This window comes from Poecilia reticulata, chromosome 9, assembly GCF_904066995.2.
Source record: "Poecilia reticulata chromosome 9, P_reticulata-male-v2, whole genome shotgun sequence".
Taxonomy (NCBI): domain Eukaryota; kingdom Metazoa; phylum Chordata; class Actinopteri; order Cyprinodontiformes; family Poeciliidae; genus Poecilia; species Poecilia reticulata.
Genome location: NC_088838.1, coordinates 16,392,662 through 16,419,325, shown reverse-complemented (window position 1 = coordinate 16,419,325; position 26,664 = coordinate 16,392,662). Strand labels below are relative to the sequence as shown.

The 26,664-nt window shown below is 37.8% G+C and overlaps 3 protein-coding genes across 4 annotated transcripts in view; 1 reads left to right on the top strand and 2 right to left on the bottom strand.

The window, feature by feature from the left end:
- Positions 1-2,220, bottom strand: part of tmem167a (transmembrane protein 167A) — a 4,135-nt gene extending 1,915 nt beyond the window's left edge. The window contains exons 1-2 of the mRNA XM_008418878.3: positions 2,087-2,220; positions 861-970 (exon numbers count right to left, since the gene is read on the bottom strand). Coding sequence (XP_008417100.1) covers positions 861-970; positions 2,087-2,089 — 113 coding nt within the window. The 5' untranslated portion in view covers positions 2,090-2,220. The remainder of the gene's footprint in view (positions 1-860; positions 971-2,086) is intronic.
- Positions 1-6,898, bottom strand: part of LOC145552788 (uncharacterized) — a 176,204-nt gene extending 169,306 nt beyond the window's left edge. The window contains exon 1 of the mRNA XM_081610625.1: positions 6,895-6,898. The gene's annotated coding sequence lies outside the window, so the exon portion shown is untranslated. The remainder of the gene's footprint in view (positions 1-6,894) is intronic.
- Positions 2,189-26,664, top strand: LOC103470437 (DNA repair protein XRCC4). 2 transcript variants are annotated; one of them, XM_008418877.3, is made up of 8 exons: positions 2,189-2,264; positions 9,637-9,789; positions 10,553-10,749; positions 18,259-18,425; positions 19,302-19,466; positions 19,675-19,742; positions 22,463-22,590; positions 24,052-26,664. In XM_008418877.3, the coding sequence occupies exons 2-7, from the start codon at positions 9,657-9,659 to the stop codon at positions 22,555-22,557; spliced, it is 825 nt and encodes a 274-aa protein (XP_008417099.2). In that variant the 5' UTR covers positions 2,189-2,264; positions 9,637-9,656; the 3' UTR covers positions 22,558-22,590; positions 24,052-26,664. The 2 variants fall into 2 exon arrangements, with proteins under 2 accessions (XP_008417099.2, XP_081466750.1); XM_081610624.1 differs by having other exon boundaries at positions 2,258-2,343.

Sequence of the window (26,664 nt, the reverse complement as noted above, 5' to 3'; positions counted from 1 at the left end):
GTGATAATCTTTGTCACCCTCACTCCATAAAAAATAAAATAAATAAAAAGAAAACCAGGAAGGCTGTCCCAATCCAAAAATTATAGTCATTCTACTAAGGTATGGTGGATATTAGGTTGTCTTCCAATATTTATTGACTAGGTAAATATCTAGTGCACAGTCAAAACAGCACATTTAAAAAAATATATATTTTACTATTACACAGATGTAAACACAAATAATATTGCCATATGATCTTATTTAAAGATTTATAGCATCTCCATTCATCAAAGAGCAGCACAAAATACCTCATTACTTTCACACAAGAAATTACAAATCCCTCCATCTGCCACCCTTCCTGTTATGTGTTTGTCTAGAGAAATGCCTCTCCCTTAATCAGTGCTGTGTGAGTCAGGGAATGAGTTCAGCTTTGGCCGCATATGGACTGTGCCAGGTTTATTAAACAAGTGAATCACAGAGTTTGCACATGAAACAACAATGAGCTTATGATTATTAAAATGTGTTCTTATGCTTCCAGACCCCAGAGACAAGAGAGAGGCTTGAACAACTTTCAATGGCCATATTGCATTACAAAAAATGATTATGTGAATAAGAATTAACTAGAAGTTTAAAACCAATCACTTTATAGTGAATAAGTGCTTGGTTAGATGAGCAATAATTGACTTTGATCATCTCCAAAGCATGATAGACCCAAGACAATGGCAACTCTTCCTGACAGTGTGTTGATTATGCAGCTTGATATTATTGCTATCCAGCTGAAAAACAGAAACTGATTTTTTTTTCTTCTTTTCTTTTACAACCAAAGAATCTGAAACACGTCAGATGATTTTTTATTTTTTTTAAAATCTGTCGGATCATACCCGGTTTTATTCTTGTCCAACAGGCTGGGAGCGAGCGCTCTGATGTAGGCACAGGTACAGATCAGCAGGAGAATCACGGTTAGCAGTGACTGGAAGTTGAAAATGGCTGACTGTAAAATAAAAAAACAAATACATATTTGACACAAAGTTCCGCTCAGTTAAGCCGTATAGAGAAATGAATCCAATTTCTTTTCAGTTGGTTATGAATTGATCACAACATCAAACGTCTGACTTTTTTCTCGCATGTTTATTAAAGCTTTCAAAAATGGGAATTGTGCACTTTGTTGTCATTTAGTTATTGCTCAGGCTTTACAAATCTGATCACCTTTAATACATATGTCACTACCAGGAGGTCTGTGGTTTGTACTCCAACTCATGATTTTGTTACTGACCTCATCACTTCTGAAAAAGAAGTTGTTTTTTTTATGTGCTACTACGGGCTGGAGTTTTAGGAAAGATGCTAAGAAAATCTTTATTATTTCTTATATTCCTGTTTGTGAGATCATCTGTGCTAAATACTGACTTCTCTCACAAGTTAAAAACATAGTGCATTAGTTGATGATTTTATGTATCCATATGCTAAAAAAAAGAAATGAAAAACCAGCAAAAACAACAATTCAACCATTTTCATGAGTACATGCTTATACTCATAGTTTATGATAGCTACAGCCTTATTACCACCTTACTATATTTATGAATAAGCTAACTTTTAATATATAAATCAAATGGAAGTTTGTAAAAGAAGGCTGTTAGAAAGATTAACATGCCTCCCTGCTTATCCAGTTAAAACAAATCTCTCTTAACCTGTAGTTAAATAAGTGTTTTCGGTCTTTATTCATGCTAATTATAAACTGCCACGCTACAGAACCAGATGCAGTCAGAGAAGCTCTGCTGTAAGTGGTCCAGCTACGTGGCACACCTTCAAAAAACATCACGGTTTGCATCGCTTACAACGTACGGGTCTTTAAACGGTGACACATAAGCTATCTAATGTGATAATACGGCTACGTTCGCAATGTATCCATTTTCGAAAACACCACAGCGGAGTTTGCTAAATCTTTAGCCGATTTTAGCAACTCAGTTTGTTGTGTTAGCATAAACTGCATGCCTGCTAGCAGCATGCCGCGCAGCTGCCAACTGACGGGCAACAAAAGCAGACTTGAGTTTTAAAATATATATCTGCACTATACATTAAGATGTTGCTAATAAAATGAAAACAATCTTACCATTTTGATAGCAATCAAAGCCACATCACACTTCCTGTCTTTTGGAATTTACGTATTATCACTAGTGAGGACGTCTCTTACGTAAACACGTATCGAACTGCGTAACACATTACGCTGTTTGCTGATTGGCTAAGAGCAAATGGTAGAACGACTTGAAGGGAGAAGCCGAGCTGTCAATGTAAGTGTGCAATGATTAGCCAGTTTTTTTCTTTTTCCAAACTTCAGCGTTTGGACGTCGCAGCAATTAACCAGTACCCGTAAGTTTTAAAACAATAAGTATTTCTGTCCGAAGAGAACATTATCCTGAAAACATACAAGCAAGCATAGTGTGCAGCAGTCAACTATGCACGCTGTTATTGCTTTTCCTGCACTATAAAATGCTACTAAAGTCCTGTGGTAAACGGATAAATCCTTTAACACAGCAACAGTAGAACCATTAAGTTATTATATTATGAGTTTTTTTTGTTTACAAATATAAATACCTTTTTTTTCATTTACAAGAATATGACAGAAATATAGTACCATGGTACTATATTTACCATGGTACAAATACTTTAGCATGCATGCTAAAGTATTTGTACCCGTTTTACATTTATATCAAGCCATTACCACGAACTTGTGGGATTGCATTGTGATTTTATGTCATAAACCAATAAAAAATGTAAAACCTAATTAAGAATCATAATGAAGAATGATACATGTCTCCCTGTATCCCCAAACAATATCTAAAAAGTGTGGCATGCTTTTGTAAGTTGCCCCTCAGAGACAGTGCTTTGCAGAGCCACATTTAGCTGCATTTGGTATGTTTCGATCAGCATTGGACATTTAGGGGTAAAATTATATGCTCATTCTCTTTTGCAGAATTGTGAAACTTGGTGAAATTGGATGTAAAGCATCTGTGCTGTAATTTAAAATATATATATTTCCACAAAACATAATTCTATTTTTCAAATCTGTTTTAATTCAAACAGTATTGTAATTTTGGGTTCTTCTGTCTTGATTTTATTCTAAGTTTGTCCTATCCATAGTCTGATCATCTTTGAGTATCTTCCCTGTCCCTATAGAACAACAAACTCAAGGCAATTCAATTCAGCTCAATAATATGTTTTTTAATCCTAAAGGAATTAAAAAAACAACCGCACAGTTGGTAGAGCTGTTGCCTTGCAGCAAGAAGGTTCTGGGTTCGATTCCCGGCCCCGGTCTTAATGCATGGAGTTTGCATGTTCTCCCTGTGCATGCGTGGGTTCTCTCCTGGCACTCCGGCTTCCTCCCACAGCACAAAAACATTACTGTCAGGTTAATTGGCTTCTCCAAATTCTCCCTAGGTGTGAGAGTGTGTGTGCATGGCTGTGTGTCCTGTCTGTCTCTGTGTTACCCTGCGACAAACCTGCGACCTGTTCAGGGGGTACCCCGCCTCTCGCCTGGATGCTCTCACCAGCAACCCTCCCGACCCCATTAAGGGACAAGGGTGTACACATAATGGATGGATGGAATTGAATATCAATATAATTCATACAAGTTTATTTAAAGACATCAGATATAGCTCTTGTAGATTTCATGTTTGTGGGCAAGAAGGATCTCCTGTAGCAGCAAGGGTTCTGAATAATGCTCAGATTGAAGACATCCTATTGTTGCGTGCAAATGTCATAAAGAGGATGGAGGGTTATCTGTAATGTTCTTTATTAGAGATGTGCCGATCAGGTTTTTTCCTGCCGATACCGATCACCCATGAGGGCTGATCGCTGATACCGATCACATAATTATTATTATTATTTTTTTTATCATAAACACTACCGGTTACATTATGTGGAAAAAGGAACCATGAATTCACCTTAATTTAGACAAAAACTTTTTTTCCAAGAAGAAAACTAAACTAAACAGGCATTGTGCAAATTGTACTGCTATCAGTAATACTATCTTTAACAGACTGATAACATATGAAGGCTCTGAAGAGGCTAAATAATGCAAAGAGCCAAAATAAAACCTCTCAACATTGCCAAAAAAATTCAAGTATAAAACTTAACATTCAAAGGCAAATACAGATTCCATTACAATAAACAATCCAGAGTTACTGAATGAAAACTTCCTGATAGCATGGCGGCTAGCTGATTACTGCTAGTTCTGGGTGGCTGTTTCTGACTGAGCGGAGTAATTATGCAGAGCAGGGAGGAGATCGATTATTTTTTTAGAAATTATCTGTCTCATGTTAGGACAGCGAAAGTTTTAATACGTATGTAAAATTTATTTTTTTAGGTTAGATGCTGCAGCTTTAAACAGAGGTTCGCTGTGAGAGTCACTACCAGGTGGAGCAGAAGTGGCGCTCCGTCTGTGAAATATTACTACCTGTAGCGCGTAGCAGTTCAACAGCGACAGCAGAACCAGCGTCTTGCATCTCAGCTCGAAGACTTAAATAATTTTGCGGGTTATTTGTTTAGCTTTCTGACCGTCATGCTAATCCGGGTGAGTGTTTGTAGCTGTGCGCTGCTTTACCTGCTATCTGATTCTCCATGTCTTTTTTTTTACTGCAGTGAGCCTCGATGTAGCCAAACTCCGTCAAGTATGCCATTGTTTTTATGTTGTATTAGCTTAGCTGTGTTGATGCATTTTGACCTGCTTCAATTTTCTGCCGCAACACGCAAACTTCCCCATTCACTCAGTGCGTTATAGTTCAACATCGCTTAGGATTTGTTGCTGCACGTTTGCGCACTGTGAAGGAAAGAGGAAACCAGCTGCACAGGCAGGCTGCGAAATGAGATGCAGGTGATCTGTATCGGCAACAAGAGCCAATGATCGCCGATCATCGATCATGCACTTTTTCACAAAAATCAGCCCGATTATGATCGGTGACCGATCGATCGGCACACCTCTATTCTTTATATAATGAAAAATCCACCTTTGCACAATCAAAATGAAATTTAATTACACATTCATATTGAAATACATTACATAGTAAAATATATTGTAGTTTGTAGTTGAATGTGAGAAATTGGGAAATAGTTCAAGGCATGTGAATACAATTGTACGCCAGTTCCTGAGCCCTGAGTTTATTGTTTGTTTGGTCATCTATGTTTCCATTTAACATTTTGTGAACCATTTTGGTAGCTGCTCTATCACTTATTTAATCCTTCTTAGCAAAGAATAAAGTAGATTTTTAAAACTGTATTTGTGAGTTGATTGGAATAATAAAATTTTGTTGACTCTTTTTGTTAAACATTTTGTATACTTAACAGTTACAATTCTTATCTATTTAATCCATTTATTTCCAATACAGTCCAATATCTTCCAGATTCAGATTAATTTTTTTTCACTTTAATATCCAAGTAAAACTTAAATTAACCATAATATTTTGCACTTATAAAGTTTTCTATGCTATTGTCTCATGATGACGTAAAGTTAGGGTTTTGTGGTTCACTTTTCATTTAACATTTTCGCAATGAAGTCTCCTCCCTTGAACAAACCACATGCCATCTTGATTGCATTTAGACCATGTTTTGTAAATCCCAATTGACGTTTCCTTCCCAGACACTCCTAGAGTGCGCTTCGCGCGCAAGGAAATCTGTCACACTGTAAACCACACATAAATAATATTTTAGATATTTCACTGGTGGGATTCAAACCTAAACAGGCCCACATTCTTCATAATGCCTTTCGGTTTTATAATTTACAGTATGCTGACTGCTTTAGGTCCTTGCGCTGTTGTCAAATCAAGGTTCAACGTAGTACCACTATGTGCAGTGCATGCTAAGTTTGATCACACACAGCGAACACCCCTGGCCCGATGGTAATTTGTAGAATGAAGCTAACTTGGAACCATGTGTCTAAACAGTCCAGACTGAGATTGCTTCTATCAGGATGGCAAAAGCAGGAAACATTTCTGAGATCAAAGTAATGGTTGAGAGGAGAACAGGTCTAAATGGCTGACTTTTGATAGCTTCATGCCAAAGAAAGCTGGTAGTTTATTTAATTGTGAAGTAAATTGTATTGGCTTTTTTTGGTAAGTTACTAGTTTTGTTGTTGATCAAAATGACCTGCTATTAGTGGTGCACCGATTGCAGTTTTTGGACCAATCCCTCAATTTTTAAAAAACCTTGGTCAAAGACATCAGTTGGAATATCAAGATTCATTAAGTATCACTCTTGTTAACACAGACAAAACTCTAGTTTGTCTACCTGTCTGCTGCTACATCTGCTGTCACTCATGAACAAGACACCAAAATACTTGAACTCTTTCACTTTAGGCTAATACTGTTCCCAGATATGGAACAGTATTAGCCTTGTCTGGTTAAAAAAAAAAAAAAGAAATATGGCAAACAGTAGTGCTTCAGATTTCTTGATTTAGTTGCATATAAAAATCAAAAGATTTTATGTATATAAGCACTAATCACTTAAATGATTAGCTTATGCAACCAGTTGACTGTAGATCAACATCAAATTAAGACATTAAAAAATAATACCATAAAGTTTCTGAATAAGGGTTCAGAAACCCTTATTCAGTGTCAGAAAGGTAATGTATAGGAAATACTAAGATAAAAGTTACCTGTCATGGTGTTCTTTTGTTGAATGTTTATTTGCTTCAAAGTTTGTATCAGAAGGTCTTGTATCTGAACAGATGCCAACAGTAAGACTGAAGAATTGGCTTTGATGGTTTTGCACAACTATCCATCCCTGACTGACAGACTGACAGACAGACAGACAGACAGACAGACAGACAGACAGACAGACAGACAGACAGACAGACAGACAGACAGAGCTGGTTGTTTAATGGAAGTGTCCTTCTGTCATTAGCACAGGGTCGTCGCTCCCTCACAACAGATGTTACAGTAACTAATGAGTAGCTGGGTTTACTTTATGGGGTTAAAGTTGATGCCTTTAGCAACGTCATTCGTTCAGCTACGCCCCTTCTTAAAGCACAAAGGGTCATCCTTAATCTGTTCCGTGTTACATTTTTACATGTAATCAAGTTTTGGTGTTTGTGTGTGTGTGTGTAGGGGTGTACGGGGGTGTGTGTGTAGGAGATACATAGGTACTTTTATGTTATCTTTTCAGATTACATCACTTTGAATGACATTGACTTTGAAACTGGAGCTCTTGCTTGGTTTTTCTGGGCAGCTGCAGTTGTCAGCATGTATTGACTCAGGGGTGATTTCAGAAACAAAGTCACTTAGTTGACGTATTAATTTTGCCTCCAATTTCAATCGAGTCAAAAAAGGCTTACATTTTTTAAAATGTAACACGGTGCCACCTTTTTGATGATGTCACAGCACAACTGTGTGGAAATAGGTAGATGTTTACAACGTTATACTTGGTGTTTTTACATTCTAATCTATATCGTCTATCTGTATTAACTTTATGGACACATATTTGATTAAATCATATACATGAAGCTTGGCTAACAATAGCTTGCAGTAACTACTTAGCAGTAAATAGCTCATCATGTCATTGCATGATTCAACGTGGCCAATCATTGACTTTTCTCCCCCAAAATTGTTCAGCTTTCTTAACTGCTAATTTGATTTGCATTGTCCTTGTTTCTCCACACTCTTTGCCCTGTGTTTAAGAAGGGAAGCTGTCTAAATCACCACTCACTACTTGTGGAACTTATAATTACATGTTTAGGATTGACTATTAACAATCAAGTAAAAGTTTCTCAAAAGGTTCGAACAGAGCACAACATGTGCATCTTGACAACTAGATAGCCTCAGACTATATTGTAACCCTGTGAACAGTTTAGGTCTTGGCTGTAGAGAAACAGCTGTTTCTAGCTGGAGCCCTCACTTTAACTACAGCCATGAGTCAGGCAGCAAAGACATTAGCCAGAGGGTTATGTGGCTCAGACTGTTTATCACCGTGGCACTGGCAAATAACAATTCAGTTTCACAGCAGGAAGCTCTTTAGCATGAGTGGGTCCCACTGGTTTGAACTTCCTCGTAATAGTCTGACATAACTTTGGATGCATAATCTAAGCTTTTCACAAAATTACAAAACAAGCAAAATTATAAATAAACTTTCCAAAACCAAAATATAATTAGGACTTTTTATGATCTTTAAATCTGTCAATGTTTTCACTGAGTATTTCTAGCTCAGGAAGCTTACAATAGCTGATCATACTCTTAAGTTGACATGTCCACATGTTTTTGGGAGTCCATGAGATGCCGCTTAGATGAGTGGCGGTGAAATGTTAGAAGTGTTTGCATATATACTGTAATAAATTAATACTCTGAATGCACTCAAGTAGCTACCTGAGATTTAATAGTCTTGTATTTTCCTTTTAACCACATGTGGTTATCTTGCTGATAATAAGCAACACACGTTCCCACAAAAAAAAAAGAAAGAAAGAAAAAAAATCTGCCAAAACCTGTTAATATCCGTGTGGTCCTACTGACTCAGAAATACCCCCACCGAAGACACACACAAGGAGCCTTGCTCACCAAAGCCAAGAAGTAAAACAATGAAGTACATTGATGCATCTGGTAGATTGATAACCCTACAACGTTCTTAGGTTTTTTTTTTTTGTTTTTTTTTTTCAAATTAGATCCTAGGATCTCCTTTAAAAGGCCAACAAAGTAAGCTGACCACATGAAAGGGAGCTGTTGTTTTATACATTTAGAATAATGCAGTTTTACATAGAAACATGGCTTTATGCTTCCACCAAAACTCGGTGTATGCCACCAGAAATTAACATTCACATGCACCTCGGTCTCCCCGCCTGCATTTTACCAAACTGGAATTTCTATTCCCGTTTGGTTAGGCATTTCTGGTCGAGCCTGAAGCAAACGGTCGACCACCAGGCTCTCACCCACAACGCTCCCTCCCACCCCCGACAGTCCAGGCTCTTGGGGGATCCCCTGGTCTGCTTAGTCTGGGAAAGGTTTTGTCTGTTATTGTGATCTGCAATTCATCAAGGTCATTGAGGCATTGCAGTCTGAGGCCATAGTTCTCAACCGGAAATAGGTTGATTGCTCTCTTCAGACTGTGGTCAGTCTCTGACTTAGGTGGAAGAGTTAAAGTATGCTGGTGTCTTTTTCACTGGTGATGGTAGGATGAAGTGCTGCTGAATGGATGGGGACTTTGAATGCCATAACATGGGTGCAGCTCTGGTCTGTCGTAGTAAAAAAGGAACTAAGGCAAAAAGCTAAACTTTAAATGTATTGCTGAGTCTGTGGTATGACTCTCAGCTCTGGCCATGAGGAACAAGACTCCAGACACAAGTAGCGAAATGAGGATGAAGAACTCAACCATTTGGGCAGAACTTCAAGTATAGCATCTTCTCTCCATCATCAGAAGGAGCTGGTCTAAGTAATTCTGGCATTTGATTAGGATACCCTTTGGGGACATTCACTGAACGGGAGCCCTGAGGAAGACCAAGTACCTCCTGGAGGCACTTAGAATTTTGTTGTAGCCTGGAAACATCTTTGCATTCCCCAGAAGGAGTTGGAGAATGTTGCTGGGTGGAATACCTGAATTTTCTGATCTCTGATAAGTGGAAAACAGAAGATGAATGCATGGAGTTTTGTTTAGGATTTGTAAATCCCTGTTTTTGATATTCTGCAGGCATTAAGGTTATAGGAGACATGAGTGGCACGGTACAGCAGATTACTCTGAATCCAGGCGTCCCCTACTTCCTAAGAGTTGACTGGGCTGTGGACCTGGGTGCTGGATTCACACTAGCTCTCACTGACGGAAGCTCAGTGTGGATCGGAGAAGGTAAGGACTTTATATTTGAAAACTGTATCTGGATTATTAACAAAAAGATACTCCAACGAGTCAGTGATAGAAAATGACTTTGTCAGCAGGTGTACCATTCACCAGGCAGCACCTGGTTGACCCCATCTCATAATGTCATGACTGTTCTGATTGCTTAACCTGAGGGACAGCGGGGACCTTGTTTCATTATTCTTCTTTACTCCTATACTGTGCAGCTTACAGGTGTAGAAACTATATTAAACTCTACAAGGGTTGTCTTTGTCAATACAAGCCAACGCTAATGTGAATGTGTGTACACACGCAACGACATATCTGTGTGGGTCTGTGGTTATGTGTGTATGAGACTATGTGTTCTCTTAAAGGACACCTGGAACATAACTACTCCATAGTTGTTTTTTTTCTGTCCATCTGCAGAGCTGACAGGTAGAGATAGAATTGCAGGAGCTATGTGTGGGCTCCTGGGTTGTCAATGTTTCTGTGTTTGATGTGTTAATTGGGACCTTCAAGCCAGCATTAGCAGCTGTGCAACAACTGATGACATCCCCCTGGGTTTCTCTGCATGCTTCCTTTAAAACCTGCTTTCACATACACTCTTGTTACTGCTTAATTAATGTTTACAGTTTTTCTTGCAATCTTCTGTGAACTCCAACTTCCATGCTTCAATTTCATGCATTTATGAAATAATAAATAATACTAATAATAATAAAAGTTAAAAAAAAAGCATTTCAAGAGTGTAATTGTCTGACTTGTGATTGCTTCTCAGTTTCAGAGGACGAGGTGACAAGAGAAGCCAATGAGATGGGAGTCATAAGGGAGAAATATGTTGAAGATCTTCTTCAAGCTCTAACAAAAGGTGAAGAAAGAGTGGGAGGAAAACGAAATGGGAAAGAGGAATATTCTTTTTGCCTCTCTTCGAATCACAATCTTCTTTCATATCAGAAGATCTGCAACAACATTTTGGTGAGAATGTCTTTCAGTATTTATTTGTTTCCAAAACATTCTCCCAGAATTCATTAGCATTTTTTTTACTTGCAATGATGACTAATTAACATAATTAACTGTGCCAAAAAAGGCAAGAAATAAAATATTTTTATTTACTTTACAAGCCATTTCACCAGAAACAATAGTTGAATTCAGCTCGACCTTTATTAATGGAGCATAAACTATGCACATTCTGCAAACAAATGTTGCCCAGATCTGACTTTTTTTTGTTTGTTTTGACCGACCTAACAATACAAATCAGACAAATTATTAAAAGGTGACATACTTGCAAATTTGTGTTGGAGGAGACACTCTTAGTGGAGCTAATCACTTTGCTCACATGCACTTCAGAGTCTGTGCTCACAGAGAGAAACATACTGCACAAACAGTTACTTCCTTAACGACAACATGGTCCATTACTTCCTCTGCCATGGATCAGATCTCTGCAAATTAAGCATGAAGACTTGCAGTGCGAACGTAGTCTTACTCATTAAGTTGATTGAAAAAAATCCCCTTCCCTCCACAATTAATGGCACCCCTGGTTAAAATTAAAATAAATACTTCAATTTGTTTTATGCTGACGGGAAACAAGCTTATTTTATAAATAAGGAATAACATCTAATCTTTAATTTAAGAAAATGTATTTATTATTAAAAAAATAACTTTCATTGACTGACAGGTCACTCAGCTGGTTTATATTACGAAACGCTCCACTGCTGCCTGACTTGTTGGTCCTGATTTTGAGTGCTTTGGATTACATGGGAAAATGTGTCAGTGCTTTTGAATGCCATAACATTATGTACTGTTATCACCGTTCCCTGAGGATAAATGCCTCTAATGACAAATAACAAAAATAGAAAGGAAGCTTTTTTTTTTTCTTTTACGGTGGGGGCTGTTTTAAAGATAAGGTTTATTGCCTCCCAACATTATAGTGGAGTTATAAAGGTTTTGCTGCCCACAGGAAACTGACAAAAAAAGTCACAAACTGTAACTTTACAAATAACATCTGTCTTGCCATTAATAGAAACATAATGAGATAGCTACATTAAGAAAAAGTGGTAGCGTAAAATATTTCCAACAGTCTCTGTTAAATCCGGAAAATGTTCAAAAAGCATAAGCTAACCCCTTTTCTACGGCCCTGGAGGATTACTCACTGCAACTGACATGTTTGATGAAGAGCAGCTCTGGATTCTCTCTGTTGATTTTCATGTCATTCTTCTAACCCTGGGGTGCTTTTGCCTTTAGGGAGCAGGTCAGTAATGGTCTGTGGGCACTGCTCAAAAGAAGATGATCACAGAAAGAGGGCCAGAAGGTTAGGAACACAGTACAGACCATAAAACCTTGATTTACGAACAGGGCTGTCCTGTCTTACACATCGGCTGATTAGTGACCTTTTCTTCTTCGGTTAATGTGTTTGTGATTTTTCTCATATGGATGGGGGTGTGTTACATGATGAGCAATAGCGAAGAAAATCTGAACCATCTGAATTAGTTTGGATGATACAATGACTGAAATCTTAATATAAAATAAAGTGACGCTGCAGCAATAGCATGTCTTGGATTCACAAAATTTAGCTGTGTGGGCAGCACCGTAAGAGAAACATGTTGACGTCTGCTTCAAATAAAGATTTTGAAACTTGATGTGCCAGGGAAGAAACATATTCATTCCAAAGCTGAGTATAGAATTTGATGTTGAATATTAAATTATAGCTGACCTGATCTGATTAATCAAATAAATGAGACTGAAATAAATTCAGCCTTGATGGGTCTAGCATTTTTGTAATTTGATTTTATGACAGGGAATAATAATGGCATTAAAATTAGTCATGATCTAAGGCCTTAATTTAGAAGCTTGCTCAGCTGTTTTAGTGCAATGACAGAAAAGGAAATCAAGGAATCAAAAGTGTGACTAAGTCAAATATACATCTCAGCCACAACATTAATTGGTACAGTCAGTTACATTGCTCTCCTTCTCCTTAAAACAATCTCAGTGTTTTATTAGGAAATACCTCCACTGGGTATTCAAATTGATGTGTCAGGCTTGTGATACATCGAAACATGCCATCAGCTTGCCCCTTCACTTGCAGGCAATCCTCTTGCAGAACAATGACATGCAAAACTTATTGTAATAGTTCAAATAATACAACAAAGCTTTAAATCTGCAGCTGGTCTCCAAACTCATCAGATACAAATCTAATGTGGTCTGATAACATCTGTGGTAAGCAAACCCCAATCCAAAAGGACCCCACCCTACAGCCCACAGGGTTCAAACAATCCCATCCCCCAGAAACCGCTAGGGAATCTGCAGATCTTTATTGTGCATCTCTGAATAGGCGTATTGATGAGGCTAAAAGTGCAACCTTCACAATATTAACCCGGTGTTCATAATGGTTTGAGTTACTGTTACAGCATCTGGACACAAATGGAAATAAGTCATGAGCATAAAGAGATAACAAATTTATTTCTTGGCTGGCTGCTGGAAGACCTTGGGATTCCTCTGGAGGAGCTGATTATATATTTTTATAAGATATAAATCCAATCTTACATTGCATTTATTGCAATATATTTATTCACTGATTAAATATAACATATAACTAAATAAATAAATATATAATATTAAATAAAAATAGCAGCTGGAAATGAATACGTGTTAAACAATGCTGTTTTTCAGCCTGAAGAAAGCCCAGCAGAAATTATTATTTTATTTTAGGTATTACAGTTGGATGCAGTTAGTAACTGTGGCACCTGTAAACGGACCTGGGTCTCCTTTTCCAATGGCACGTCACCGGAGTCGATAGGGCGATGTGTAAGTGATGCAACTTAGCTTTGGATTCCTTTTAATACTCTCAGCCGAAACCAATTTTATTGGGATTACATTTTTTAATTTGAATGAACTCTCATCTAAGCACGAGCAAAAACAAAACAAAAAAAGAGTCGGTAACCAACATCTTTAAAGTCAGACACCTCATTGAAGGAAGTATTTTGCCCTACTACCTGCTCTTGAGAAAGTCCTGTCTGGTAGCTGGTTTTGCTGTTTCTGTGAAAGTTTGTATTATCAGGACTGGACTGATTGTCGCCCCTCACTTCCTGCTCTTTGTCTGGCGCCACGCCCCCTCACAGTAGATCAGGGCACTGAGAAGACAAGCTGATTTCAACTTCTTTGCCCACATTTCCCGTACCAAGTAGCCGAGCCAAACCTTGAATACTGTCTTATCGTCATGAGAAGCTCCATGTCACCCACTCACTTTTCCTGTTTAGTAGACACAATAGCTATTTAAAGACTGAAACTATGTATAAGATATATGTTTGACAATGTGCTTTCTCAAACTACAACAATGTTTATGCTTTGAAATAGCTTAACATAGTTTTAAAAATGATTTAAAACAAAAAGTGCATTTGTGTTCAGCCCTGAGGATGTGATAAATCCCCTTTTTCAATTTTTTGGGGGTATGTCTCCCCCAGCAAATATAACCTCTGAATTTATTGTCTGTTCTTTCAAAAAAAAAAAAACTTAAGCTCAGACAGATTGTTTTGAAAACATATAATAATTGTTTTAACCACATATTTTCAATCTCAATTGGATTTATGTCTGTATTTTGTGCAATTATAATACATGATAAAATTATAATTCTTGTTTTATGTTTAGGGCTATTGTCCTGCTGAAAGATGAATCTCCCCTGCGGTCTTTTTTTGTATACCAGTTCTCTTTCTCTACATTTGGCTCTATCCAACTAACCATTAACCCTGAACAGTTTTTGTGTCCTTGCTAAACAGCAACCCCACAACATGCTGTAGCCACCACCATATTTCACTGTAAGACATGCTCAGGGCAATGTGCAGCGGTAGTTTTAAGTTCCACACAGAGTTTTACAAATGACTGTGGCTCTGATATTGTACAAGTTTCAATCAGTCTGTATGCAAACATTTAGGCCAACTTTTGTTTTTTTTTTTTTTGGTTAACTCATAGAAATCATTCAATATAATCAATGGTCTACGCTGACATTATTTGAAAGCCAAAAGGTTTAAGGCGAGATGACGGAGTGATGCCACAGAAGTGCTTTTGATTACAGGAAGATATCATTTTGAAAACAGTAACACTAAATGTTGATTTAAGTTTTTTAGCAGTATCGATAAGAAACCCCTAGTTTTCCGTACTCACGGCATGTTACATTTTCACCAGAACAGTTGTGCTGCACAGCCATGTCAACATCTGACCTTACGGTCTGACTGAGACAGACACACACAAACAAATTTCCAGACCACACACTCTGAACCACACTGTAGATTTGAGAAACCAGACTTTTTGATTTTAACACATTCTCCTAAATTATGCTATGCTACGAAAATATAATCGTACGGTATCTCAGACACAAAAAGTGTGAAAAGCATTTAAGTTTTATTACTAAGTGACAATGCTGCCATTAATTTCTTATGTCTTTGTGTCAAAGCTTGGAACACTCAGTGTTTTTTGTTAGATTTTTATGAAGGTTTTGGAGGCAGAAATGCTTACTGTCGACAATATCTTTGCTTCATTGTTGTTTCAGTTGAGAAAAAGAATGTGACAGTGGGTTTTCCATCACAGACAAAGAGTCTGACCTCCCACATCTTGGCAGAAGTTGGCAACAACATGCCATGTGACCTTTAACTTTCTGTGTCAGGAGAAACAAATTGAGACAGGAAAAGTTGACAGAATATTCCACTCCTTACTTTTAAAGGAGCCTAAGTAAAATATACGTTTACCTTGGCTTCTTCAAAATGCATTAATTACAAAGTTTCAGTAATTACAAGCATTACAAGCAAACTGTTTGAATAGATTTGAGTATTTAGAGATTGTTTAGCATATGTCTTCCTCTTTCTGTGCTATAAGAGTAAACCCTTGGTGATGTTAAGTGCTTGTGTTTACAGCTGTAGATCTTCTTAGAAAACCCAGAAGTTTAAGCATGGAGAAACGTGCAACCGTTGGTGTTTAAAAGTCAGCAGGAGCAGAATAAATAAACAACAGCTGAGGTTAGTCTAATGCTCATTCAGTAAACAAGAGTCTGACCTAGCAGAGGTTCAGATGTCTGTTTCTGGTCCATTCAGCTGGTTGAGTGTTGCTTGTAGAAGATTTATATGCCTAAACTCTGTCAGTATGCAGAGTAAAGATTTACAAAGTTCCAGGCATTAGTTTGGATTAAAAATTGCACTGCAAATGATGGGTATTAGATTGCCCTTTGAAGTGTGGAAATATTGGTGTGCTCAGCATGTCAGAGTTCACTTCTTTCCTAACATTCATATGTGGTTGATTTATTGTCATATGACCTTTCTTAGGTGGAGAGCATTGGAGAGATTTAGATCCAGATAGCAAGAAGTATAAGACGGGGTTGAAGAGAAGATGGATTGGAGGTTAGAGGAAGATCAAAGCTTCCACTAACCTTCACAAATTGGTAGCCTCCTATCTTTTGCAAACAGATGGTAAAATGTATCCTCTCCCAGTCTACAAATTCATACGTCTTGGAATTAAACATAATCACCTGAATAGTACTGAAACTTGATATAACAACCTTTGTCTGCTCTTAGTGGGTGTCTCTCCCAAACTTGCCAAACTAAACAATCTTGCCACCCATCTACCGGATCACAGCTACATCAACATGCTGATGACTCATTAAGCTTCAAGTCACACTAAGTCCTTCCATGAGAGAACACTGCTCCGGCCATCTGAGACAACTTAATGTTACTGAACATGCCTTAGTTCTTAGGATCATCCTCCATAAATTCTGGGTGGTCCTCTTCCTGTGCTCATCCTATCAAGCTTGTCAAGTCACAAGCTGCAGGGAGTTGTCAATGCACAGCCATAGTGGCCAAGTGAAATCTACTTTCTCAAAAATGCTCATTTCTGCAGAGAAGCAAAGAATAAAACCTGGGGGGGGGGGGACAACAGAAACTCCGAGTAGTTTTTAGATAACTCTTGGTTTGAACTTTTCTTCCAAATTGTTGCACATTTTAGAAATCAACAATAGGCATTGGAAAAAAGCCGACTGCTCTCTGGGTACTCCAGCATTCTCCCGCTGTTTAAAACATAATTATTATCGGCTCCTCTAAGCTGCTCTTAGATGAGTGTTCATATGCAGGGAGTCTCTGTGATAGACTAAGTTTAATGGGTGTTGTCCACATGTCGTCCAATGGTCACTGGACAAGGTCTCCAGTGCACTGGGATCGTTCAAGTGGCTATAGAGAATGAATGGATGATTGGTTATTTAGTACTGGTAAACTTGCTCAGTCAGAAAAAAAAAGATTACTTGAAGCAAACTTTGAAGCTGAAATGTACTAGAATGCAAGATAATATGTACAGGAAAAAGAAAATATCTGAGGACAGGGTGAACTCAGTTGTTAAATGACACATTCAAGTTAGTCAAAAGAGGGTAAAACAGCTGTGTGGTCTGCAAGAAATGCATCAATCCAGGTCAAAAATGACAGCTATTTTGAAGATGGCGACTTTATTACAGTGTTTCTTCGACTTCTGTACAGTTAAAGATTTAGCACTGTATTGCCTTCTGGTTTTTCAGTGTACAATGTTCTGTGTGTGTATGTCTGCATGCGTGCTAGTGTATGTGTGTGTGTGTTTGCGTGTGTGCCTGTGTGTGTCTGTGTGAGTGAGTGAAAATGCAGCTATGACCAGGGTGCCAACGAAATATGAAGAGCTGCTGTCAGTGATAAAATTGGCATTCTACATCAAATTGGTGGAGAACTCTAAATCTTTTTGTGTGCAGCATTTGCTTCTAAGTTCTTTCTCAGTGATTTCATGCCAAAAAGAAAACCAAACGTGGATTATTTTCTTGCGTCAGAAGGATGTGTTTAATTCTAAAGAGCTACTGAAAAGAAATAAGACAGAGGAAATGTCTCACTTGCATAGTTTTATTGGTGAATCAATAAGTCATCCGTCTTTTTTTCCCCAGACATAAGAAAACACTTCATTCTCAAACAGTCTCCCACTTCAGAGAAAATTGTATGCAATGTTTGTTGCACCAGCAGAACTTCTCATGATGACAGAAAGGTGCAAATGCTTACTCATTTTTCACTGGTAGCTGATTTTTGGAAGCTAGATGAGGCCAGTTAACAATTTTATGTGTCACTGTCAAGACTGCAGTGCCAAGTGGACTTTCTTCAGGATTTTTTCCAGCTTCACTACAAGAATCCACTTGTGTTTGAGTGTCAATGCGGTTATTTAGACCACGATCCATCTTGAGTTGTCAGTTGGCCTTGCTCAAAGGGATGGACGTGTTAGGCAATAAATCTGTCAATGCAAAGGAAGAGGGCTTGATAATTAAGGTCATTCTTTACTGCTGGGCCATTTGGTCACCCATAAATAATAAAGCCAGTGAACCAGCAGAAAAATCTTCATTTTCTGCTGTTTTAGTACAAAAACACAAAAAGAACCTGATGCAATTGTTCTTCCTTACTTTTCGTCGCCTTTTAATACACTTCTTTCTTTTTTGTCTGGGTGTTCTAGATACATTTGGGCTCCGTGGAGCTTCAGCCAGCGCCAGACTCTGTGGAGCTCATCCGGGAGATGATCGGGAAGTCTCTGCAGCACAGAGCAGATCTGGAGACAGAAAACTCAAGACTGTTGGAGGAGAACTGCACACTGAGACAGGATCACCAGCGTATACTGAAAGAGTAAGACGTTCAAGGGAAAAAGTCTGGGAAAATAATGAAAACTTGATCTGGCGTTAAGTATATTTGCTGATGACATTTTTTAAAGTTATGTTAGCATTTATTCATATCCATTGGTTTTTTTTAAAATAAAAACCCCCCAAATCTTTCCTCAAGTCTTTAATATCACACATCTGATTTTACACGGTTATTGATTAAACAAACATGAAGTCAAAATTGAAAATCCAAGCGTAAAAAACCAAATGCTCCCTGTGATTGACACACTCTTAAAAAAGGAAAAGTATGTAAATATTTTTTATATATTATCCATTATTTTTTTATCATTGCTTTTGACCTGAAATGTCACAAAGTGCTGCAGTAAACTTTTAAGTCCGTTTACTGGACGAATTTTGCTGGAAGATTGGGAACTGTTAGACATGTAAAAGTTTCTGTATGTCCTTGGATTCATGCTTTTTCCATCAATACTGTATGAAATTTGTTGTGGAATTTTGCACATTTGTAGTTACATTCATATAGTTACAGAATCTTCCGAAGACAATTTTTTTTCTTATTTCTGTGCACAGTCCTAAAGTTTGAAAAGTGTGCACTTTCTTCGTACCATGTGTTGGTTTTTCTAACATTTGGTTAATGCTTTGAGCTCTGTGACACGTCATAGAGAAGCTTCACACCTTGTTTCCATACATTGGGAAAAAGACGGAAGTTAATTGTTTTTCTCTTTGTGCACAGTACAAATGTAGTCTCCCATTTTAGATCAGTTACGGTATTCTGTAAAATTGATGTCCCTGTAAACACCATCCTAACTGTCAAATAAGTTAAAACACATTTTAGTTGTTTGTGTGTTCGCTTTCACATTTAGATACTGTGTGTTTGTCCCAACAGGTTGGAGCAGCAGGTTAAGGATAAGGAGATGTTGGAAAAGGAAATGTATTCGCGTTTTGTCATGGTGTTAAATGAGAAGAAAGCGAAGATCAGAGGACTGCAAGAGACCGTCCGACTGCTCAGCCACGCTGACGAGCAGCAAAAAGAGGAAGAAAGAAGACAAAGGTTTATTTTGAAAAAGTTGCTATTTTTCTGATAACAATGAACCCACAAATTTGACATCCTACTACTTTTTCCCAATGTCTTATTTTGCTATATGTTTGTGTATTGTTTTGGCATACTAACAGGCTTATTTTAACTAAGATATATCATCTCATTCTTTTTCTTTTTAACCTTGTACATTAAACTAAGCTCTTTTCTAAATTTCACTCAGTGACAGTGAGGCCTCTCAAAGTGAAGACGGCGGACATCCCTCTCAGGAGTCGACTATCCTCATGAAAGGTCTGTTGGTTTTTTGAAAAACGATGCATTAAAGTTATCACATTTTATCTAAATATAAATGACAGACCCTGACAATTGTGGGGTTCATTTTTAGTGATCCCACTTTACTGTTTTACCTTTAAATACAATATAGTGCAACCAAATATCTTCAGAAGTTACATAGTAAACAGAGTATAACATAAGCATGTGAAGGCTTCAAACATTTCTTGAAGAGCACTAGTGAAAAAAAATCCACCACAAAGATCAAGGAACACAGAAAATAGGTCATGAATAAAGATTTAGAAGTTTAAAGAAGGTTCAGGCTATAAAACGTAATTTCAAGGTTTTGAACGTCTATTCAATCAACTGAAAATAGAAAACCTAAGAATCAACTGGCTCCAGATAACTCTGAAAGAGCTGTAGACAAAATATCTTAGTCATACACTATCTTTTTATTCCACCTCATAATTAAGAGCTACTTTGTGTTTTTCTAATAAACCAAATCACTTCAAAATACACTTATGTTTGCTGCAATGTGACAAAGTAGAGAGTGAATACTTATGCAAGGTACCATGAAAGGACAGAGAGAACAAAAATTCGGAACTAGTCAAGCTTACTCCTATTACCAATATCCTCTCTCATGTGATATAGTAATGACGACAGCTCTTAGTGAAACTCTTAAAACTTAGCTCTCCCTCTGCAGATTTTACTGTCCAATAAACTGAGCAGTTAAAGGTAATTTAATATTCAAGCAGAGAGTTTGAGCAGAAACTTGAAAGTGGAGAATATACCCCCAGGTAGCTTAGTTCTGGGAAATACTTGTGAGTAAGTCTGCCATGATTGCTTCAACACGGCCAGCCGTGAGGTGGTCTTCCCCTCTCTGGATCATGCAGGGTAGCCATGTGACGTCATAAGCCCCCCATCTGCCTTCCTGCTGCAGTTCTGCAGCCTGCTGGTGTCCTGTGCTTCCACTTTCTCTATAGCTTCATTCGTAATATGAGCCAAACTCTGGCTACTCAAAGAGAAATTAACATTACAACACGTGTTGTGACTTCAGCAAGCTGTGTTCTTTGGCTCTCCACTTTCTCTGTCACAGAAAAACACACACATACACACATGCGCGCGCGTCTTCCTCCCAGGCATTTATTCACACACTTGGTTGTTCAGAGCCCTGGAGGAGTTTAAAGTCAATTTGCTGGATTTGCAGCTTGTCAGCAAGACCTTTGAGCACTTGTCTTTCTTTAATGCTTCTTTTCTTACATTGTTATGTTTATACTGGTCTAACTTACAAATAAAGAAAAGATCAAATGGTTTTTTAAATCTTCCCAACCAAGCCATTGATTCATGGCAATCTACACAAAGATGTGAAAAGTACAACATTTATCTAACTTTCAAAAGAAAACAAAAGGTCAAACGTATTTTCAAATCTTCCCAACAAAGCCATTGATTCGTAGCACAAGATGTTAAAAGTAAAGAAAAATTACCACAGTGTTATTTAATTGAATTTTTTTGCACCATGTGAATCCCCATCCATTTAGCTGTCACCAAGCTTCACTTGGATCAGACACACAACAGCAGGGAAGCCTGATGTTTTAGTGGCCTCTGATTTTTTTCCCCCTCTTCTGACATGTTGGCCCCTGTTGACCTTTAGGCCCCAGGCTGTGTTTTCATGCTGTGCAGAGCTGGGGGTGGCTTTCTTTGACTCACTCCCTCCAGGTTTAGCTTCTGATAGTGACAACACAGGAAGCATCACTCATATGAGGAGCCTCAGAGATAACAGAGATAGAGAGAGAATGGAGAAGAAGGTGAAATGCAGTCTTACTGACGGGCCGAGATTCTTAGGAGTAGAACTGTAAAGAAAACAATTTTTTACTGATTTAACTGTAATGATGGCAGCTGTAGTAGTTTTTTCTTATCTCTAAATTAGGACAGAACAAGTGTTTTTTTGTTTTGTTTTTTTTCCTAAAACAGGTTCTCAATCTGGCAATCTCTGAATGAGAACAGGCTAGTGGCAGTGTTACAGGGCAAACAGGTGTGTTTGTCTCTGCATATGTAATCTATTGCGACCCGACCACTGAGGAATGTTAGATTTCTATTAATGATAAAGGTTGCAAAGTTGTCCCAGGTTGACGAGGGTTAACAAGATAACTATTCTGAACCTGTTACAAATGTGCCACAAGTCCCCAATCAGAAACAATTTTAAACCATGGGTAATACTTTTGCTTTACGCATCACTTATTTATATTTTATATTTTAAGGTTGAAGTAATTTTGTGTTTTTAGATACCACAATGTGGAGTGCTTTGGAAATGTAGCTTTACCGACTTCAAAAGACTTCTGACTTCCATCAGGACACACACAGGCGTAAACATACAGCTATAGATACAAACTATGTATTTAAAATGGAAATTTTGAATCTGTTCTGAAACAGCCTGTTCAGATGTTGCAATGGCCCTGGCAACGTCCGAACCTAAAATTGAGAGTTTATGGCAAGACTTGAAATTTTCTGTTCAGACTCAACCATTAAACCTTTGCCTCTATTTTGCCTCCACTCTATAGCTATGTACTACTTTATCTTGGTCTATTACATAAAATCTTCATAAAAGACATTCAACATTTTTGTAAGAAAGGTATCTTGAACTTTTGGAAGGGACTGCATTTTTTAGAATGTAAAGTTCTTTACTACTATAGTTGGGAATTCAATGTTATCTGTGAGTACATATGAGCTCTTTCTGTGTCCAGGTTGTAGTTTAGTGTCACAAGGCATCCCTATCCATCAAAGTTTTTCTGATGATGAAGAGAGAGAGACAGAAGAGATGGTTGCTTCAGAATCCTAACACAGACTCCTCTGAAGAGCAATAACATTCATGGTGAGTTTTATTTACAGTGAATACTATTTAATTGGCTTAGTTACTTTTCTTGCCAATCGTGTCGATCAAAATACCGTGATGACATAAAAATGTAGAGAAGATGTTTTATTGCAAATGCTCCAACTGAAATTGTCTACAACTCAGGAAATCTTTCAATTCCTGATCATTTGAAAGTAAAAATACTCAGTTCCATTGAAAAAGTAACACAATCCTTTTAAGTGTATAGTTACAGGTAATAAAAGAATTATTGTAGTGGTAGTCCTTCATTAAAGTATTGTTTTTCCATTAAAATTGTTTATCGTGTTGAAAAAAGAGAAAGTCCTTTTCTTTTCTTTTAACACTAACTTAAACTAGTCCATAATTATTTTGCCAACTGTAACTGTTATATTAATCCAGTGGTTCTTAACCTGGGTTCGATCGAACCCCAGGGGTTCGATGAGTCGGTCTCAGGGGTTCGGCGGAGCCTCTGCCACGGAGGTAAAGACACACTTGTGTAAAGTCGTGATGACGCCCTGCTTTGCCATCACTTGCTGCAGAGGATCACGTTACATTGCTTAGCCAATCAGTGCTGCGGAGGAGCACTGATTGAAGGAGTTCCACTCTCAGCATGGATTTGAACTTTTGTCTTTAATTACTTCAGCAAAACTCACAGTTTTTACCAGATTCTATAGTCTAAATCTGCTCCTTAGTCGCATCTTTTCGGGGTTGGTACTGCCTCTAGTGGTGTGGGGGTGGTTACACAGCTAATATAATTACATTACTAAATCAGAATACCACAAAGTATTTTGTGTGTCGGCGGGAGGGGGGGAAATAAGAAGGGTTCGGTGAATGCGCATATGCAACTGGAGAGTTTGGTACCTCAAAAAAGGTTAAGAACCACTGTATTAATCGCTAACATTTTGTTGGCAAAATAGTCTCCATACTTCTCAATATTTCTAGTTGCACTTTCTCCAACTCTAGCAAACTCATAACTTTTATCCTTCATTACATCTGCTTGTGGCTGCCCATTAAATGAGTCAGACAATTGCAGCAGTGTGTGTGGTGTGGCCCAGTTCAGCTGAGCAGTGTGAAAGCAATAAGTTTTAAGCTCCATGCAAAAGCTTTCAGCCTTTTACTACACCAAATTTTATTTATGGCATTTTTCTTCCTCTTTAAATGGATAACAAGGGATTTCATGACAAAATGTACGATAGACCACTATAATTTATCCTAATTACATGTCAAATTTATAGCACAGCACACAACCTACAACAGTGTTAGCCAAGGATATAGATTCCCAGAGATCCTCCCTTCTTCTGTGCCAGATTTTTTTTATTCACAAATGTGAAAGTAGCTGAGCTAGTCGCACATCTAGTTTCTTTAAACTGATGATTTCCTGTAGTCTTAAAACTCTGGTTGCTTTTTCTGATCAATAAATCAAATGAGACATTTAAAGTTACCATCTTCTCTCTGACCCTCCAGACTGAACGTGAACACAGGCCCTTCACATTCTCTGCAGTGTCTTTGGGAACTGTTTGTATTGCTGCAAATGAAATGGAAATGGCAGGTAATTTAGAAACAAATGATGTATGCAGTTTTTCATGATTTTGGTTTTGCTAGCTGCCTGTTACTAAAATATTGCTGCCACTCAGGCTCTGTGCTGTTTAAGAATGAAGAATCAAGTTCAGAAAACTAACAAACAAATGCTTCTTTTTGGGTTTTTTGTCCTGCTTTTCTTTTTTTTTTATTTATTAAAAAAAGAATAAATGCAGTATGTTTCATTTAAACACTGTAAACTAGCACTTTGTCAAAGGTAATTTGAACTTAAATCTTTCTTCTTGTTTTTATAAGCCCTTTTATTGTCTGGAAATTTATGACCAAAGCAACCCGGTTGTCTCCACGGAGTGACTGAGGGGATGTTGTTTCTCATTGTCTTAATTTCCACACTTTGTGTTTTAACTCAGCTACCAGCTTTGGTAGCTGAGTTACTGTACTTGCATCTTTACATTGGGGCCCAATTCACCAGCCTTCAGGTTCTTTATCTCACCATTCTGCCTTTGGCTTTTAGATCCTCTTGCAGTCTTTTGTCATTTTGATGATACCTTTTTGTCTGCTTAAATCCACGGGTGGCCGCCTGGTTAATCCTCCTGCAACACGTTCTTGCGGGTGCTGTAATCCCCACAAGAATGTTCCACTCTCTCCTCTGCACTCCGCATGAATTAGGTATTTTACAAAGGAAAGTGGAGAGCTGTGTCAGAGGTTAATTTACAGATGAGTGCAGTACAAGATGATGAGACAAAGGGTGGACAACGTGGAGGCCACTGAATATTTTGTTGGTTCTATTCTAAATTTTGCTTTATAGTTTGATTTCACATAACTTTTGTGTGCCACAGTGAAATCGACTAGAAGAAACATGCTTGAATTCTTGGAGGAGCTGGTGTGGCAGGTTGTGGTACTATCTTCACATATAGTTATAGTAAAAAAGGGGGACAGCCTTTATGCAGTCTAGTTACAATGTTCTATATTGCAAGTCATGTAAAAAAAATACTTTAGGATTGTGGTATTCAGCGGTTATATACAAATATCTTCTCAGCAAATTTGGCATTTGAAAACAACCTTTAAACCCCAATGGTGTCTTTCCAAGGGCAATCTATATCCTTCAACTGAACACGTGATCATGCAGCTGGAGGGGTTAATGATGTTCGAGAAAAAGCAACGACAGCTGAGGCAGCCTCAAATTAAGCATCCATTCACTTACTTATCATCGTCATTCACTTATCGAGTGCACCTGTAGAATTCCCATCATCCAGAGAAATGACAGGAGCCTTCCTGTTTTTCCTGCCACGGAGTTGCAATGAGACAGAGCCGTCTTTGTCTCGTGCTGGGCTGCTCAGGAATCGCCGCTCTCCACCTTGCAGTGTAATGTCTGAAACAACTTGGCCTCATACAAACAGTTCTTGAAAACTGAAAATGACAGCTCACACCCTAAGGTCTATCAACAGGACCACAAAGTATAAGAAATGCAAGCCGTTCCTTTATGAAGTTCATAATAGGCCAATTATCACAGTTATTGGTTTATATTGGAGTTAAAATTTTCCCCTTTTAAAATGTCTAATTTTTGTTGGACTGGATGTTTCTGCCTCTGTTACCTCCTGCTGGTTGTCTATACAGTGGTCTATCCTTATCATCTTATTGTCTGAATCAGATTCTGTGTATTAACATATTTCGTAGCTCATAAGACAGACAGTGGTGCATATTAAATATGAGCATTTTTTGTGCAGATAATGTGAATATCACTGTATTGTCTCATGAATATCCCCAAAACTCTTGAGTGTGCTTTGTTTCACAATCTTGTTGTTATCTCTATTGTATGTGGACCTTTTTCTACCATGAGTTTTTTCTTTAATTAACTTTCTTTAACAATACTTGAATAATGACTCTTGTAACATTTTTCTTCTTTAGTAAAAAGCTTATGAGCCTTGGTTTCCGTGTGAAGGGCCATGGTGACTGTCTGCTGGACCACTGGATATTTCCCTAGTCATAACACAGCTATAGCAAAACACTTTTCTATAACAATCTCATTTATTTAATTTCCACAGAAACTGAATCCTGGGTTTCAAGAGCTGTACCTTGAAATATATGACTCTTTAATCAGTCTATGTAATACTAGTTTAATATCTCTGATAAATTAACTGTTCAATGATATTCATTGTGATGCATCTGTAAGTAGAGTAGTGTCTCTGCTGCCCTCACACAAGTTGTCACTCATACTAAAACTAGAGACAGCACCATTCAAAGCTTCTTTTGTTGTTTGAATAACGTACAAATCCCCAATCATTTCCTTCTTGCTTCAATGGTTTTCAATAGCTAGTGGCAAAGAGTAACCCCCTCTGTTCCGACGTGCTCGTTAAGACATCCTTTTGATCAGCACAAATACCGAGTGGATTTTCTTATAGCTGTTGGTGCTAACCGATTGTCTAATTATTTGAATTAAACCAAAGATTAACCAGATTTGAAGAGCATAGAACATTAAGTATTTATAGAACATTCAATGAATACACACACACATATATATATATATATATATATATATAT